Below are 19,777 nucleotides of genomic sequence, written 5' to 3' on the forward strand. Positions count from 1 at the left end.
TAATGAAATCTCCGGTCGTGTTGCGGCCGCATATCATTATGAGTACACTGCAACGTGTGAAAATGGTGTTGAACTGTTGATATTGTACCTACATTGCAATCTATATGTTAGGCACCTACCTATATTGTATTGGTTATTAATACTATTGACAAATGTACCCAAACGTTGCGTGATCGCGTCGATCGAAAAACGTGTCGAAAACGGACTGCACCTGAGTACCCGACCCGACGCTATATAGTATTGTAATACAGGGTGATTCACTAAGCATGCTCACCCAAATGTTTTTCCATAGCTAAAGAATTTTTTTTGTATTCTGATCGTTGGAATTTTAAAAACCAATATTTTAAATCTTGAGATATTTTCACTGCTTAAATATATCCTATGACGATACAGATTACTAATATTTGTTTTTAAAATCAGAACTTCACTTTTTACTAAACATTATAATATTTTTGGGACATTTTTTTGAACTTTTATTTTCTAATTCAAAATTTTAATTCCTAATATACAAGAATTTCTTAACTATTGAAATATTTAATCGATGGAATACTAATAAATAGATAGTCCTTAAAAATGGTTTTACCAAAATATTAAATAACAGTAATACTGGATTTAGTATTTAGTGTATTTGAACCATTTTTACGAATTATAAATAGGTATTGATAAATTAATGTATGTAAGTTATTACATTTTTCAAATCACCATAGTTTAAGTACCCGTATCTCCTAAACCTATTATCTTTCATACATTAAGTTAAATAACTCAAAAACTACTCGTACCAATTTTAATTTTGATACGATTTGAAAATTAGAAGTATTTTAAAACATTCCTCAAATAGTACAAAAAATTTCAAAAATTATGTATCTTAGAGAATATATTTAAAAATTTTTAAAACCAGATTTTGAATAACTGCATTGTTCAAGAACAAAGGGATGAATCACCCTGTATAAAAGGTAACATAATATTATATTATCACACCTGTTTCGATGCTTATTGTTTATAATAATAGGTATATAAATACATAATATATTATTGTAATAATAAAATGTATCATTATTATTATTATTATTATTGCGGTGTTCCGGTCACTGCAAGTTGTGTTATTATGTTAAACCTTTATGGTAAATGCGCACTACATTGCCCACCGTGACAACAAATTTCTGCGTCAATTATTGTACCAATGTTAATGTTTTATTATTTTATTATCATATCGTATTGCGTATCTTACGTGTTTCGTTGGTTGCGGTTTTTGGCTATTGGTAGTGGGCGCCGGTGGTTATTTGGAGTGGCGGCGGCGTGCATAAGAATATCTGAAATTTTTTGACTTTTGTATAAATAACGGCCACATCCACGACAAACGCATACTTCGTCGTCATATTTCCACAGTTCAACAGATCGAGTTCAACGTGCAAATATATAAACAACTAATTTATATAACAATATATTACCATCCAATTTATTTTTTAAGTTTTAATCGAGTTTTTCCAGTCGTTGTACATTCGTGTTCCGCAAACGTTTACGATTTGTCGCATTAAAGTTTAAACTTATATTTTACATAATTATTAAAAATTGCCCTACGATTGCAACTACAGTGTCTTAACTTACAACTGTGTGCATTTGTTGGAACAAAGCAGTCTTCAGACAACTCAAATATTATATATATCATTCATCTATTCATAATGATCGGAATACTCGTGAGTAAAATAATATCTTTATTAAAAGTATACATTATTGATTAGTCAGTTACCGCGTGGCGTGATTAGTCGAAATAATATGCATCGATAATAGTTTAATATCAGGTAAATACAGTCGACTTTTGAATAAAATACATATTTGTATGTATTTTAATTTTTAGTAATATTTTTGAATATTCTAATAGTTGCAGTCATGCTAGATAAAATTATTTGTATACATAAGAATTTCATGACTTAAGACTTTATGAGGTATAACGAATTATGTTTTTATGCATTTTAAATCATACTAATAGTTATTAATTAAGTACTATACATGTATGCGAAAGTTTAAAAATTTAAATTTATTTGTTTATTATTTCAAATTCTAAAATCTAACCCTAGTTGAAAAAGATACCCAAAGAATCATGAACATTTCTTAAGGCACAAACCACAAGGAATTTATTTATAAAATAATTTCATTTAGTATTATGTCTTATGTATTATTTACGCATTCGTTATGATTTATAATTATGTAACAGACGATGTTACTATTATATCGTAGAAACTTAAGAATTTCTGATAGACTCCTGGTCAAAAGACTCGGTGTAGTGAAATGTGAAAACATTTTTCTATGAATTATTGGTCATGTTATATTATTATGTATAACGATACCTACCATAGGTTTCTTACCAAACTTTTTTTATAAATATATTCTTCAAAAAATCAACAAAAAAAAAATCACTTAAGTAAGTTTTGGTATACTTGAAAAGTTTGTGATCATTTCACAAACTTGCATTTCCAAATATATATATAATCAGGGTAAGTTCGATGTTTGAGAACAACCCTATAGGTATCGTAATCTGTTGTGTTTACACAATACCTACCTATTTAATGGATTTGCAATAGGCACACGTGTTTAACGTGTATACCTAATAATTACGGCGTGACCATATATAAATATAGTATTACTGTACATCGAAATATCGTGACAAACCGTTGTTGGTCTGTTGTACTCAGGCTGTCGTTTTTGCCGTCCAAGCCGCGGCGGTGCTGGCCGGCGGTGCCCGGTACCCGTCCGGACTGAATCCGGCCCTGTGTCCCAATTATCCGCACTGCGACAACGTGCTGTTGGCCGCGTACGCCCAACCGGCGGCCGGCAACGATTACAACGACCACTACACCAACAACAACGCCGGTCAGTACCATGGTTCCGGTGGCTACCAACACCATCCGTCCGAGGCGTTCAACTACCACAACAACCAGCCGCTGGTCCCGTCGCCGTACTCCGAGCCCGGTTACCCGGCCGGCCTCACGTCGTCCAACTGCCCCAACTACCCGTACTGCTCGCATCAGGTACCGGCCGAGGCGCTCAAGTACGCAAACAAGAGATACCCGTCCGGCGTCAGCCCGCACAACTGCCCCAACTATCCGTACTGTCACTGACAGTCCGTCGCCTACGTTTGAATAATAATATTATACGTCACGTGCGACGCACCGCTGACGCTAAGTGCATGTTACATTTATATAATATATGTCGTATACGTTATGCACCCATGTCATGTTTATAGTCAAAATATAAACACGCATATTAGTATGCATATATTTTGTTGAACACTCATTAACCCAATTTACTTATAGGTATATGTAATATTCGAATGCACTCAGTGCCAAAGTGCTGTAGCGTACATCGCGCACTTTATTGTTAAAAAATTATCATTATTGTAATTTTATATTGTCATACTTCTCGCACTTATAATATTAATATAGCTACAATAAAAAGTTATGAATTAATTTTTTTTTCTCGGAAATTTCTTCCTGTACACCTAATATACCCGTATATTACGTAGGTACATAATCTATACGTACAACAGGATTATTATTAGTATTAGAGCTCGGAAGTTATATAGGAGCTACAACATGCTAAATATGCACAAAAAATGTTAAGTAGGTATGCAAAAGAATTATTCGAAATTCTAAAAAAAAAACAAAAACATCTTTTTAAATTGAAAAGATTATTTTAAATAATACAGTGAATGTTAATTGTATATACAATAAATTAACTAATGAATAAACAATAAATAGATTTATGATAAGTCGATAACTTAAATTTTAGGTTTTTAAATTTATACCATCATATAGTTTAGATTTCTTATTTGATCTCTGCTATGAATCGAGATTATATTATAGAACAATATGCAACTCCTGAATTTGCACGTATTATATTATATTATTTCGTTAAGTTTAACGCATTACATATATTTGTTATTTTAATTTTATACCGATTACTTAAGTTATAGACAAAATATATAAACATATAAATCTTAGCCCTAGTTAATAATATTCAAAAATCAGAATTCAAGAATGTTGACTATAGAAAAAAGAAAAAGATCTTTTACCAAACTTTTTGAATACAAGACACGAGTACATATTATTAATACCACGTACACTTATTATATACATCATATACACTGTTGTTTTTTAGTAACTTATTAGTTAATGTCATGTATTTTTGGCGTCTTAGACAAAAAGTAGTTCTGAAGGTAAAGACAAAAAAAAATTAAGCTAACTATGTATTGTGTGAAGGCTGGTCATAGTTATATTACTCTGGCCATTTTACTATTTTGGTGAACACATCTTGCTAAGCTATGGCATGATGAGACATTATAGAAATCTGCTGGGGGATTTGAGGTACCTATATTGTTCCAGTATGCTGCTGTGATGAAAGAGCGGTTGAGAGTTTAGATATGTACTATGTAAGTTATTTTGCTATGAGTTCTGTTAGTATATATCTAGAATTACGTGAACAGATATTAAAGCCGCAAGGGTTGAATTTAGGCGGTTTGGCACGAGCGCAAAGATTGTCGGTTATACTAACCAACATTCTTCAAAGTGAGATATATTACTATTACAGATAACCTGGAAACTTCAAAACTATCAGAAAACTGAAAAGAAGCCATAGCCTTCATTTTTTGACCGTTCTTTCATCGTAAACCTAATATATAGGCGTACTACATAACTAGTCGTTTTTTTTCGTAAGAAACCAAAACTGCGACGTTACAAATGAATTACTTTATAGGATTGAATAATAGTTAAACAATTATTAAAAATATGAGATATATAATGTGTTAAAACAAGCTTTGGGATGAACATCTTTCGGAATCACCTGCAGTTCGTAGTCGTACCTTCTGAGTTCAATACTAAGCCGCTACGCAGAGGAGTGTGCGTTATTCTTCATACCACTATATATATAATGTATTATTTTATATTTTTATTCAATGGCATATAATGTACTTGATCTGAAATGTAATATAAACATGCTTGAACTAATTGAATACATTTATAGTAAGTGGTACATGGTTTTTTTAAATTAAAGTATAACAAATTTAAAAATCTAAATAAAAAATCTAAATAATCAATATTTATCTTGCGTTGTGTTAATAATAAATGTACAATTTCATTGAATTTTGATAGAGTTGATTTTGGAATACTAAGCTGGTTATAGTCCTCTTTGTTAGTAGGAAGTAGATCATAGCTGCAAAATAAAACATACATGAAAACTAGTTTGTTTAATTATAAAAAAAAAAAAAAAATGACTATTTCAAATATAAAATAAATTGGTATAAAATCAGTTTCATGATAATAGCGCCATAGAGTCATAACCGAGCTCCGGCCCACCGGGAAACTTCCGGTCCTCTGGTGGGTGGCACAATCCGCCACTGCAGCGTACACCATATTTTATTCAAAGTAACGCGTGCTTTATTAAAAGGTAATAATTTATCCAATATTAAATTACATAAAATTATTCGGTTTAAAAATGTCATCAAACAAGGTTGTCATAAAATAAAATGGATAAATATAGTCATAAGCGTAATTCGCAAAAATTATGATACAGGGCTAACGTTGGTTGCAAATTTTAAACTTATATTATATATACAATATACATGTATATATATATATAAATACAGAATATTCAATAAACTTGAAAATGGTCTTTGGACTAATTGAGATTAATAAACAATAATATGATATAATTAATGAAGTTATAAAATAACTAGTATTATACATTATAAATGTACAGCAATCTGTTATTGTTCCACATATAAGTATTAAATTATGCATATAGCAATTAAGCGAGTTTCCAAACTTATTATGCACTAGGTATAAGAACTTTATATACACGATATACGTTTAGTATTGCATATTATAGGATAATATACGAAAAAAATATGCATTTTTTAGCAAGTGAAAAAAATACAATGGAAATAATAATGTCCGAGAGAGGGAAAAAATGATTGATTTTTAATAATTATAAATATTCTTTTGCTCACGACCAGTCACGAGTATGTGGCAAAATTCGCTGGTGTTATGTTAAGAAGACATGCCCAGCAATAAAAATGTTTAATATTGTATATATTATTGTTTTACATATCTGTAGTATTTTTATAATACTAAAAGTATGAATTTATTGATGTAATTTAAGTGTGTAAAAAATAAAATTATACACAGTTTGGCATTGATGATAACTTTTCGCGAGAATCAAGTACACATCTACATGAAAATTCTACACCAATATTATTGTTCGGTAAATGATTGTATAACAGGATAAAAAAGGAACTTGATGATTTATTACTGATCGTTTATCGGTTTCTCAAGTTAATAAAACTTAAAATAGCAACTAATTTAATAACAGCATCAACTTAAACATTAAAGACACAAAATTAAGTTTTAGAGATACCATTTTTTCGTGGACGCATACGAAATTCACCAAAACTTCCAAATCTAAATCGATTTTTGGAAGTAAATGAATATATTTATAATATTACCTAAGCAGATAACAGTTAAAACTTAAAGACGAATATCATATTATTATAGCAAATGATCCGTTAAATCATATAATTATTATATTTTAATGCAATTCAAATTTAAATTTTATATGTAATTCCCTTTAAATGTCTACGGTAAATTTAAATATTGTACGAACATTTTTCATCCGTTATTTAGTGCTCACACATATTGTAGATAATGCAGTGTACTCTGTGTACTCGTATTTGTATTGTATCAATTATGTTCTGTTTTCTTCCAAATAAAAATAAAGATAGATATACGGTTATTTGAAAAATATTTCGTGAAAAATGTCAAATTTTTGTACTATTAGTAGTCAAAAATACAAAAAAAACTTGTGTGCAGAGTAATAAGGGTGATATCTCGTAGGTACTATAAAATGACTATGATGAGTGTACAGTTACGGTGTATCGATATTATAATTACGCCAATCACGGTTTGTACCTGTATGTTCTTGATTTGTATATTTTATTATATGCACAATAATATTTTTAGGAAAGATAAGTATTATTTATTTGTTGGTTTTGCATAGTTTCATTGTATCTTATTGTACATTATAGTTTAGCTGATGAAGATTTTTTTTTAAAATAGAACAGTTGATATCGAATTTCCCAAAATAATTCTGGGATGAATTATCATTTATCACTAAACAGTGATATCTAAAAGTTTTGCTGAAAAGTAAAAGGTTCCTTGGTATGTACTAAGACTAAGTTATTAACTCAGAATAAAAGTATATCATTATATTATTATATTTAATATAATATATTTATAGATAATAATTTAACAATACACTTTTGTTGTTAATATATTCAACATAATCATGTGTACCTATTTTGTTAACCAAAACCGTAAATGAAGTGACTTTTTATACCTACGTTTATCTGATAGGCAAATGTATATTTATTATTCATATTTTATAGGTAATAAATAATGACCAAAGTTTTACAGTTTTGAGTTTCAGAAGATCATTATGGATTGTACAATTATACTACAATAATTTATCCAACTATCAATTCTATTAATTTTTATTTTAATACATCTTAAATAGTTATATAGTATAATATATTAATACATACATACCCAATAAATAATTCATTGAGTTCCAGCAATGCATAGTTGGGCCAATCATTAATACACGCCTGACAATGACATTGAAATTGGTATTGATCAAATAAATGTGCATTGCGTTTTTCTTTGTTATGTGACATAAATTTGACACCATAGTCAGTAAATACCTATAATGTAAAATAAAACTATAATTTTTGTGAAAACAACGTGTGTAGAGTTTAATATGGTTTACTTGGGATCCTTTTGAAATTGGTTGAATTGCCCGAGTTACTTCTATACCACTATACGTTTGAACCATCACATTTGGATCGCACGAATGATTTATCAAACTGTACACTGAGCATAGAATTAAAGCGATAGAATCAAAAGTTTCTAGTCGATTTGAGACAATATTATTGCTGTTCTTGCCTATATATTTAGATAGCTCTATAGACGCATACGAGTTCAAGTTAGCTATACACAGCAAATGAACTAACGATTCACCAACGGTGCCTAACAAATTTGAAGGGATATCATATTCATTTAACAACAATAGAGACACCATCATTGATGCAGTACAATACATAAAAAATAAATTGGATGTTGTTCTTTTGGTTTCATTTCCATCCAGTGCATAAATTGAATAAAATAATTCCATACAATAATTGCTGCTTTCGTCAAAACTTAAGTTTGATTCATTATACTTTTGTACCATTGAACTGTAATATTCAATGCCCATTACATTTATGAGCTGTATAAAACAACGTAAAGCCAAATCGTGAGTGGGTTCAACAGTTGGATCCTCTTTGAGAGGATAGACTAATGAACATTCTATATTGTGGTAACTGGCGTAGGCTTTTTGTAAACACGTCTCATCACAATAGATAGCCTGTTATAAATAAAATACTTATTTCATAAGTATTATAAACTTGTATAATTTAAAATATATTAAAAATCGATTTACCTGTGAACATTTCGAACACGGTATGGCTGATAAACATCGTTTGAAACAATAATTGCAGTTAAACATCCACTTATTATTTTTAAATACACCAGCAATAGGCTCTTCTACGATGAGTATTTCACCTTAAAACCGTAGACTTGAATTTTATTCATATAAAGTTGTTACAATTTATTGTTATATTTTTAAATAGCCAATTTAACTTAAAATTTTGAACTAAAAACATTTGATTTTAATTTATATTATAGTTATTATACTCATATTTATGAATAAATAGGTACGCCTGAAGTTCCATCAATGAATCTTTATAATAAGTTAATTATTCACATATTGTTAACACTATAACGATTCACACTATATCTATAATTTATGTATGATTATATCTAAATATTTATATTTTATATAATAATGAAAGACGTAGATATAATAGCATAATAGGCAGGTTTGACGTCCAATGCTTAATTGGACTTTGTATTTTAATTATTATTAGGACTATTATAGGTATCTCAAGTTTATTAAAGGAATAAACAAGGAAATTTATAAACGCATTACATATTGTTCATATTGATATATATTAAGATTACCTATATGTATAATGTATCTACTATATGTCTTTATAGGTACATCTATTTATATTTTAAGTTTTAACTTTTTTTAACAATTAAGTCCAAGAAGATATCTTGCAGCAGTATTATAATGGTAATGCAGTTTTAATTTTTTATAAGTTAGATGGTACACTCATTCTATATTATTATTTTCGAGATAATATATATTATTAATTATTATATATTTATATGTTTATTAAATTATTATGTTGGGTTGCATGAATAATTGATTAATTTAATCCAATTATACAAGTCACCAATTCGTGTTTTAGGAGCTTAGGATCACTAGCTCACTATTCAATATTGATTCATTATAAATATTAAGTGATTGATATATAACCCTGAATTAGAACGATAGTTTTTCATTATTAATTATTATTATTAAGACAGTAAGATATTATATAAAATATTGATATTAGAAAACATATCTCTTCAAACTGTGTGATGGATTATAATTTATAGTGCTGTGTACTGATTGCACACAATATATTTGCTTATAATGTGTACATTGTGTAGATACGGAAATTTAAGATTATAAAACGGTAATCACTAATCACTAATTAGTATAAATTATAAAGTATAAATCATACCAGGTTTTATGTTTTTTGATGCGAATAGTCCTTTTCCCATTTCTTTTGAATTTTGTATTTCAATACATTTTAATGAATCAGAATTTTTATCAAATTTAAGTTTTGTAAAATTTTTATATATACGAGTAACATTCACTTTTTTTGTTTTTTCTTCTGCCTTTTCACATTTTTTCACAAATTCTGATATTCTGATTTTGATTTTTGCTTTGGCATCAAGAGTTATAAAAGTATTATTATTTAAATGTGACAAACAATCCTGAAAATAAATAGATATCAAGAATATAACTATTTAAAATAGATATTTATAATAAATATTATCAATGATGTATAATAATATAATTTAGACTAATAAAAAAACTATAAATTTAAAAAACTTATTAATTTAAAAAGAAAATTATAAGTAAATGGCTATTTTGGAAATTTAAAAATTAAAATGCATAAAATAATTGTTTTTGAAATTTTTGAATTTAAAAAAAAATAATTTAAATCTTTATTTAGTTAGATTTTTTTCATTTATTAAATAAAAAAAAACTGGCATTTAAATAAATTGATTTTTTGCTAAAATACTAAAGATGATACAGACAGAAATATATAAATATACTAACTATAAATAGCATATATATTTTATCTATGGTGATACACTTATATGTCAATATGTGACTTAGACACACACTATATGTCTATATAATTGTAAAACTATTAATTTAATTTTAAATTATATTATTAAATAAGCAATAAGTATATCTAATTAATAGTTAATTATTAATACAGAACGTGAAATTAATAACCATAGAACAATACATTGATACATCAAAAAATTAAAAATGTTATTATCTTAGATGAGAGAGCTTTCAGTAGGAACTACTGTTCCTAGTAATACTACTAATACTGAACTGTCTGAATTTTTATCTAGATAGAGATTACATTTTCAAATTTGCCCAGTGGTCTCACAAATGTCTTTATCTGGCTACGCCTACGGATTGTTCAGTGCTCAAATAAATTCAGGTGCAACACTGTTATTTGCCGTATAAAAGTATTATTTAAATTAAATTATTAAAATATAACATACCGAATATAATTCTAAAGCAAGATATGTATGGTTCATCTGACGGTAACAATTTCCTTTCCTTTCAAGTAACTTGTAATGATTTTGCAATGGATATTGTTTAGATTTAAATGCTTGATCAATATCTTTTAAACAATTCTCGTATTCTTCTAAATGATATAAAGTAGCAGATCTATTTGCCACTGATAAAGCAAAGTTGGGAGAGTAAATTTCTGCTGTCATTATACTTAGAGTATACATTTTTAGCGATTCCTCATAATTTTTAATTTTAAACGCTTCATTGCCACGTGATCTATATTGATCAGATATATTATTATTTTTGTTTGCTGTGGTACAATCCATATTTATAAATATTCCATTTTTTTTAAGGTTTTTTTTTAGTCGTTTTCTCCATCGTCGATGCGCCTGTGATAGTCTAATATGACTATCACATTTTGTAGGTAACCAATTATATTCTTTTAGTAAGTCATGTACGTACAGAAATCGATCGTTATAATTTTCCTTGTCAGTAAATGTTAAATAAACATCTTGATCTACATTCATTTCTTCGAAATGTTCTATGTACACATATTCAGCAATTGGCATCTTGTAATGCGACATAATACCTATTAATTTTTGAAAACATTAAACATCAAATAATTAGAATAACCAGACTAGGTACATTATGTATTTTTTTAAACAAATTTTAATTAAACATAGGTCTCAAAATAATCAAATGTAAAAATATAAAATGTATAATTATTAACTATTGTAATCCACACAGCAGTATAATATTAAACTGTTTAAAATTCAAATACTGTTAATTTAGTTTTTATATTTAATGTTTTAATCTATAATACGAAATTAAATATTTTTATATTTTAACTCAATAAAGATACCAGGTACCTTATACATTTGGGTAAGAACTAAGAACACCGAATAAATGAATAACGTGTTCTGACTATGATTAATTTTATATATAGGTCTGTAAAATGTATGTAAGTAGGTATATCTACTAATTATTTACTGACCACCACGCATAATTATTACCTACTCCACATATTTTCATGACATAAACTAATTCCTACGTATCCACCAATTGAATAATATGTAGGTATAAAATTTTAAATATATATAATATAAGTAAGTACATTTTAAGTTATTATAAATGTTAGGTATGTACGCGCGAATGCATGATAAAAGATAATAACGATCATTATGAACTATGGTTAGTAAATTCCGAGTCTAAAGTGTTCAAACTGCTTTCACTTTTGAAGTTATGTGTAGCCGTGTAGGTATAAATGTATAATTAATTTTTAATTGACATAAATGTATACCAAATGAAATATTATACACCTGTATCTATAACATATTTAGATACTGTCAACCACCTAGACTATTATTGAATTGCACTTAAATACTAAAATTTGATCTACCAACACATTATTATTTATTTAAGTTATACTTACCATTTAATAAATATAAAAAATATATTTTAAAATATTACTTACAAATATACAGTATAGATACATAAACATAACAATTTAATAGTAACGAAAAGTTTATTTAACATATTTGTGAGAGCATATTATTTATGTTCCTCTGTAGGTAGTTAAGGTAGTTTGCTTATATACCTAATAGCAGTAATCCTACATAGTAGGTAATTCAGTGACGTATTTAAAATGAAGATTGAAAGAGCATTTATTTGAATGTACGTCACACAAATAAAATATATTTATTATTTATCTTTTTAAGCACTAAACTTTTTTTAACGCGTTTTAATTATACAATTTAATATTTATAAATTACAATATATATATACACTTCTATGTGGACATAGTAGACATAAATAATATTATGATTAAAAAAAATAACAATAATTCTTTATTTACGGAAATAAAACTCCAATTTAAGCACAACAAATTTAATTTACATAATTTTAAAATTGTTTTATTTTACTAGTAAATCTCTACTCTTTAATATCTCTTTAGCCTTCTCGGAATATAATAGTTATATAATATATATAAATAATATAGGTATTCTATTACTAATACCTATTATAAAATATGCATAATAATTAGTGCTGCAATATCTACTCTAAATTAGTACCAAAAAACAAATATAACTCACAAAATAGGTACCTACATTTCAACACTGATAACTGATAAATTATATGTAATAAATAATTTCAACCTACTGTAAAAAAATACAATATTATTATCAATATTTAGTAATATATATGATGATAGATCATATCCACTCAGAAATGTTTTTCGTATACTTATAATGAAATATTGAATTCAAATTTCCACTTCCATTAGTGATCTTGGTAAGATCACAACGACGAGGTACTTATACTTGATACTTACTATACGACACTACAGTAGAATGAGTTTCTGGTTGTATTTATCTTTAGTTATTAAGAATAAAAGATTTTTAAAATTTAATTTTAACAATAATTTTTTAAGTTATTTTAATATTCAATACCTGTAGTAAAATAGTTTTAATTATTTTAATTTACCTACCTATAAATTTTAAATTTGGATAGGTACTAGGTTATTCATATTTTTTAAGTTTAGGTAGATGATCTACTGGAATTAAAACGGTTTCAACCCGTATGGAATTTCTATGGATTAATGATTATTTAGCTATTATATGAAAATTAAAAGTACTGGTTTAATTTATAATAAATGATAATATTCATACCATTTAAATTTTAGTCAAAACCCTAGTACTCTACTGGTTTAACAATTTTGTTTTATTACTAAATTGGTTTATTTTTGTTACATGAGTTTTAAATTTCAACTAATTACCAATTAGTTAAACTATTGTATTAATTGTATCCTAAATGTTTTTAGCCTATCTCTAATAGTCTATGTTGCATACAATACATATTATAACGATAAAATAATATTATATTAGTTCAATGGATGTGTAAATAAACATTTATCACCTACATTATTGATTAAATGTGCCTTGTAAACAAAACACAAAAAAAAAAAAAATAAAATATTTAATACATAAATGATAAATAGCTATTCAAATATATTTATTATACCCAATTTCTTTTTAACAAATAAAACACAAAACAATAATTTTCTAATTATTAATTTATAAATAAGATAACAAAATAATTTAATAGATAATTAAAATCTTATTAGTTATAACAGCCAATTTGAACTATAAAATTTATATAAAATAAAAAAAAAAATAATAATAATAAATCAACTTCTCATTATGAATATATTATTCTACATATTCTTTGGTGAACAAAATATAAAAAAAGGTTTCATAAAGAACGCTGCTTTTAATTTTGCATTAAACATTTAATATTTTTTTAATATGTTAGCTATTATATATTTTGTTTCTTTATAAGTTGAGATTTAAATGTGAAGAAATTTGATTCAAGCAGAATGTTGTTACTAGTTATAAATCCAATATGATAAATGCTTTGATTTTTGAAAAGTTGCACGGCAAACTCTTGTCTCACGCTACCGAGAATATGAAATTAAATTCCATGTAACACTTTATGTTTAGAAGTTGAGTAAATCACAGGTTTAAGAAAAAAACTGTAAACTTTAATAGATCTCAAGCAAGGAATTTACTGGATCGTCAGTGAGCTTGATGGATAAAGCTGATAACATTTGATTAAAAATTACATCTATTTTCAGTTAATTAAGAAACACTTGATCAAGAAAGTTAAGTAGATGAATTCCTGTTATAGTATTTCACATTTGATTCACAACTTATAGTAGAAAAACAAAATATAAAATAATTTATACACTTTTTATTTTTAATTAAATTGATTTATACCAAAATTAAAAGCTGTGCTACTTAAGAAACACCTTTTACATATGTATACTAGTAATGTAGATATATTGAGTTTAAATTATAATTAAAATAAAATGAGTGTATTAAAAATATTATATTTTATTTACATTATATATAAAACTATATTCAAAAAGATAGTAAATCATTGCCAACTCGGATCATAACTATGCCATTCTTTAACAGGTGCTAAATACACTCTTCTATTATCATATGTAAAACTAATTATGCCTTTGTAGGCAGTTCTTGGTACACCGCTTTTGAAATCATCCATGAGACCAAATAGTTTTGTTAAAGATTTCAAGTTATTTTTGGTATAATAGATGATTCTCACAGGATCATTGTGACCAATTTGCTTATTTTTGAGTTCATTTATACTGACAAGTGGCGCTCTATATACCATTTCTACAAAATTATTATCATATTCATTTTTTAGTAAATAAGTTAAATTTAATTTGGTAAAATCAACTGGTAATTCATTTAAGTATATATATTTTAGATGTTTTTCATAAAAAAGGCCATTGCTAACACCTATTTTTCCAAATGTCTTGGTTCTGGATAGCTCAGGTCTTATACATGATCTGCCTTTTCTTTGATCAGGATGTCTCATCCAATCATCCCAATAACTGTGAGGCCATTTATGCATTAATTCTATCCATAATTTACGAGTTAACATCCATCCAAGACCAGGAAAAAAATCTGACCGATATAACAGCTTTGGATCATTTCTATCAATCAATGCAAATTTTCCATTATCATTCCAAGCAGAAACGCACCATAGAGTTTCATCTTTTTGAAGAATTGGTAATGTAGCTTTGAAATATTCATAAAAATCTGGAGCTACATCCAAGTCATCTTCAACAATTATTGCAGTTTCATAATTATATGTGTTAAAAACTTGATTAAGTGCCCATTTATAGTGTCGAGATATTTTGAAATAACCACTAAATTTTTTTTCTTTAGATGGCACTTTAATTTCTTTTTGATCAGGTTGATGTATATGAATTAACTCTCTGCCAAAACTTTTTATAACTTGTGATGTTCTTTCATGAATACAATCTTGAGACACGATGATAGGAAACTCATCTTTTGATTTGCGATATTTTAGTAATTTGTTTATGCACCTTGATATAGATGGACGATTACAAGCAATTATTAAAATAGCAACACTCGATGAATTTGATAAATTATGTTCATTAAATTGATAACTATCTTCATGGCTTGAATAATTTAACTGTTTAATATTTTCACGTATTAAATTATGTGTTTCTACTTCAATTTTTAAACGCAACTCAAAATCATCCAAATTTTCATCAAGATAATTATTGGGTTTAGAAATAAAATTATCATTGAGTATAAAATGATTAATACCAAGCCATATAAAAATAATGAACAAAACTAATACTAAAAACCGATTTTTTTTCATAGTAGCATATAATAACTAAATGGTGGACTTTAATTTAATTATCAATAATATTTGTGCTATAATATTCAAAATCATGTTTGACTGATGACGTTTCTGTTATTTGAATTTTAATACAAATATAGATTTTTCTTGTAAAAATATAGGTACTTGATATCTGCAAAAAAATATTCTTATTAAAACATTTTCAATGTAGGATTCCATTAAAAGTAAATTATCAAAGTGTATTCAAAGATTTGACAAATTTACATTCTAAAAGTAAAATATTTACAACATTCTAGTTTGTCATAAAAGAATAAACCATTATTTTTAATATAAACTAAATACATTTTAAAAAATTTAAGAGTAATCAGCACGCGCATGCTGATAGAGCCCAACTATGAATGGAAATAGATAAATATTGTATGTAGTAGGATATGATGAAATTATCCTGCATTTATTAAATGCAATAAGAGGGTGCAAATAGATTTAATTAAACTATGTAAATAAAACTCAATGATTTTATTGTTGAATTTTAATTTAAGTTTAATGATATTGAATTCTATTGGTAGAAAAAATAATAAAATACAATAAATTAACATAATTTATAAATGTATAAAAATATGATAACTAATATTATACCTATATATTATCATATAATTCATACTAATTTTATTTGTACAATAAATAATAAATAAAACTTAAAAAGTGGACTGGTGTGGTGCGGTGGTTGTCTCAGTCATTAATATGTTCTGAGGTCAAGCATCGGCTGTCGTCACTAGCTTTCAGATGGGTGACTACCCGAGTTCTTAGTGATGAATCCATTGCGCACACACATACACACACGTGCTCCAACTGTGTACTATCCAAAACTTTATAAATCTTACAAAAAAAACCTACTGTTCCTATCCACAGCTAATGGCCTTAGTTGCCGGGCTTAAATAAGATCAAAAAAAAAAAAAACTTAAAAATATAAGCTATTATAAATAAATTATGGTAGGTATTAAGTATATATTAAACTTGACAATAGATTAGATAGTTTACATCAGTGATCTCAAACTCAAAATACCTACGGGCCATATATTTTTTCAAAAAAAATTTGCGGGCCAAATTTTAAGTGTCACTTTTATACTTATACACTAGAAACTAAAGACAAAATGAAGGCAAAAATACATACAAAATCCATTTATTTACTTTTTATTACTACAAAATTATCATTAAAAAAATATAATGATCGTTAACTTAAAAAAAAATTATAATTAAAATTTAAAAATAGCTTGAATATTTGATAATTTTTATTTTTGAGCTGCAATATTTTCATATTTTTGTTCAAAATGTATTTTTATTGCGGGCTACATAGAAGGGGTTCGCGGGCCACTTGTGGCTCGCGGGCCGTATGTTTGAGACCACTGGTTTACATGTAAATATAAATAGTATACTTACATCAGTCCAAATATGAGGATTGATTAGAAAATTGTTGTCATAATTTATTGCACAATAAAAAATAAATTGATGTAGGGATCTTGCAACATAATACATAGATACCTGTAAATAAATTATTCTATTACTGAAATATTAGTCAAAAAAAGTTAAAAAAATATCTGATACTGTATTATAAGTACAAATATAATCATAATCAAATTAATTTATAGTTATTAGAATATACCTAAACACATTATTTTTATGAACATACATGTTTAAACTTTTTAATACTTAGTTTAAACAAGTATAATTACATTATTATGCAGACATGCAGTGATTTAATAACTATCAGCAGGGCAGTTACCCCAAGAAATTATTTTATTATTTCATATTATTGTTTTTTCACAAATTTGTTTGGTAATCGATTTGACTTTCTTAGGACACTTAAAAATATAACCATTTTACTGTGTAGTATACAGATGCAAAATTCTGTATAATGAAGAAAATAAAGATAATCTAATGGATGTTATCATAATTTTTAGTATAATTGAAACATTTTCATTTTAAGATTGGATGTTTTAATTGTTATAAAAATAGTAGATAAATATTAAACATGATTTGTTAATAAATAATTTAAAATTTTAGATTAGGATGTTAACTTAAATTATTACAGAGAGTATAGCATATTAGCAGTGTATACTTAGTAATAGGCAGTAATAGGCATTTGGTATTTCATTTATGTATAATGAATGGTGCTTATCTAAGAATAGTTATAGATAACAAAGATTTATGTTTAAATTTAATTAAACATTGATATAATTAATTGTTTAATACCTATAAGTAAGGATTTACCCAAAAGAACTTTATCACACAATAATGTATAAAAATAAGAAATGTTGATAGTACTTTTTAGATAAAGCAAATGCTCTAAAATGTATTATCTGGAAGTAGTTTTGATGGATGTTCCCTGGGCTCTTATTTTTCAAGTCTTGTACAAATGTTAACAAATTTACTTACTGTATTAGTGTATACAAAATGTAATGTTTTTTTTTAAATAAAAAAAAAATTAATTAATTAAAAATGACAAATGTCAATAAAACTTAATTATTTAAAATAAAAGAAACAATACTTGACAACTAATTTTTCTTAACTATGAAATAATTGTTCATAATATAATAGTTTATTTTATTAGCTTATTAGTCAGTAAGTTAAGTACCTAACTTAATTAAATTTAAACACTGAAGCCAATAGACAATCAGTAAAAAGAAAATAATAGAAAAATATTTTACCAAGACTTAATGATGATCAAAAAATTTTAATGCTGGTACTGGTATTAGAAAAAAAAGTTTATTTCCAAACAATTAAATAGATAAATAGGCCAAAAAATAATAAATTTGCAGCAGGATTTTTTCTAATAAAAGTTTTACTATTAAAATATAGGTAGTATAACACAATTAAATTATTGTAAATTAACTGCAAAATATTTTTAAATAATAACTTTATGATTTAAATTAATTATAGACAATTATGAAAGATTTTAGCAACAAGCATAATATGTTTTCAATTTTCAATTGAGTTATTGCAAAAGGCCGTAGCATGTAGGAGATTGACAACACCAGAGTATAAGACTAAACTTTATATTATTCTGTAACAATAATAATCGAGTAATACCAATTGGGAGCTTTTTAATACAAATGAGAAAACGAGATAAAGGATAGACAGTATGTAACGTACCTAGATCCTGGGAATAGAGCATTTTACGTATTCGCCACTACAAAATCCAACCGTCGAATGGTGTAGAAGAGCTCCATATTAGTAGCTGGCGAACACGTATCTGTAACGTTATAACATGATGCTGTATAAATGTGTGTTGAAACAGTTGTTTGTAGTCCCTCTACTAAGTCGAAGTGTATAATAACAGTCGTGGTGATCGGTAGTAGGCCAACAACACAGTTGGCGTACATTAATGTTTACCCGTAAAATGGTTAAAACACACCTACGGGTCAGGAGACGAGTGGTGAGAAAATAAAAATTAATTATTATCACCAAACAAATGACTAAAATAACGATCATCTATATTATGTATCGTGTAATTATTTTATTAGCCCGTGCAACGATCCGGACGTTATCACAATATTATTATTAATAATTAATATTATTATCATCAATGTATCAGGCTGAATTTTTATTGTTATTTTATTTCTATTATATTTATGCGGTGTGATAACGTATGATAAGAATCGACCCGACCTGCACCACCGCGGAACTTTTAGTGTGATGGTATATAGTACATTTTTCGACCATCGGTGAATGATTGGTGGCGCTAGCTGGTATGAGCATCAGCTGCAGCTGTTGCAGTCTC

At 26.7% G+C, this 19,777-nt stretch overlaps 3 protein-coding genes and 1 long non-coding RNA gene across 4 annotated transcripts; 1 reads left to right on the forward strand and 3 right to left on the reverse strand.

Annotated features, from left to right (window-relative positions):
• The first annotated feature begins 1,207 nt into the window (after nucleotides 1-1,207).
• Nucleotides 1,208-3,438, forward strand: LOC112595493 (cuticle protein 1). The gene is made up of 2 exons (XM_025340734.1): nucleotides 1,208-1,694; nucleotides 2,691-3,438. The coding sequence occupies exons 1-2, from the start codon at nucleotides 1,680-1,682 to the stop codon at nucleotides 3,114-3,116; spliced, it is 441 nt and encodes a 146-aa protein (XP_025196519.1). The 5' UTR covers nucleotides 1,208-1,679; the 3' UTR covers nucleotides 3,117-3,438.
• Nucleotides 3,439-4,162: 724 nt separating this feature from the next.
• On the reverse strand, nucleotides 4,163-9,800 carry LOC112600182 (SET and MYND domain-containing protein 4-like). Its single transcript, XM_025347354.1, has 6 exons — nucleotides 9,719-9,800; nucleotides 8,527-8,648; nucleotides 7,816-8,451; nucleotides 7,596-7,750; nucleotides 5,124-5,205; nucleotides 4,163-4,207 (listed from the first exon to the last, which is right to left on the reverse strand). The coding sequence occupies exons 1-6, from the start codon at nucleotides 9,756-9,758 to the stop codon at nucleotides 4,163-4,165; spliced, it is 1,080 nt and encodes a 359-aa protein (XP_025203139.1). The 5' UTR covers nucleotides 9,759-9,800.
• Nucleotides 9,801-14,328: 4,528 nt separating this feature from the next.
• On the reverse strand, nucleotides 14,329-16,017 carry LOC112596106 (alpha-1,3-mannosyl-glycoprotein 2-beta-N-acetylglucosaminyltransferase-like). The gene has a single exon (XM_025341606.1). The coding sequence runs from the start codon at nucleotides 16,015-16,017 to the stop codon at nucleotides 14,737-14,739; it is 1,281 nt and encodes a 426-aa protein (XP_025197391.1). The 3' UTR covers nucleotides 14,329-14,736.
• Nucleotides 16,018-16,640: 623 nt separating this feature from the next.
• Nucleotides 16,641-19,564, reverse strand: LOC112596116. The gene is made up of 3 exons (XR_003114746.1): nucleotides 19,150-19,564; nucleotides 17,437-17,538; nucleotides 16,641-16,929 (listed from the first exon to the last, which is right to left on the reverse strand). It is a non-coding gene; the product is annotated as an uncharacterized LOC112596116 (long non-coding RNA).
• Nucleotides 19,565-19,777: the final 213 nt, after the last annotated feature.

The sequence above is a fragment of the Melanaphis sacchari genome, unplaced genomic scaffold, assembly GCF_002803265.2.
Source record: "Melanaphis sacchari strain LSU unplaced genomic scaffold, SCAv2.0 Contig0_pilon_pilon, whole genome shotgun sequence".
In the NCBI taxonomy this organism is placed as follows: Eukaryota; Metazoa; Arthropoda; class Insecta; order Hemiptera; family Aphididae; genus Melanaphis; species Melanaphis sacchari.

Excerpts from the sequence above, each read along its gene's own strand:
- LOC112600182 (XM_025347354.1), bottom strand. The coding sequence starts at position 9,758 with ATGGGAAAAGGACTATTCGCATCAAAAAACATAAAACCTG. Across the intron at positions 8,452-8,526 it reads CGTGTTCGAAATGTTCACAG|GCTATCTATTGTGATGAGAC; the intron begins GTAAATCGATTT and ends TATTTATAACAG. Across the intron at positions 7,751-7,815 it reads CAATTTCAAAAGGATCCCAA|GTATTTACTGACTATGGTGT; the intron begins GTAAACCATATT and ends TTTACATTATAG.
- LOC112596106 (XM_025341606.1), bottom strand. The coding sequence starts at position 16,017 with ATGAAAAAAAATCGGTTTTTAGTATTAGTTTTGTTCATTATTTTTATA.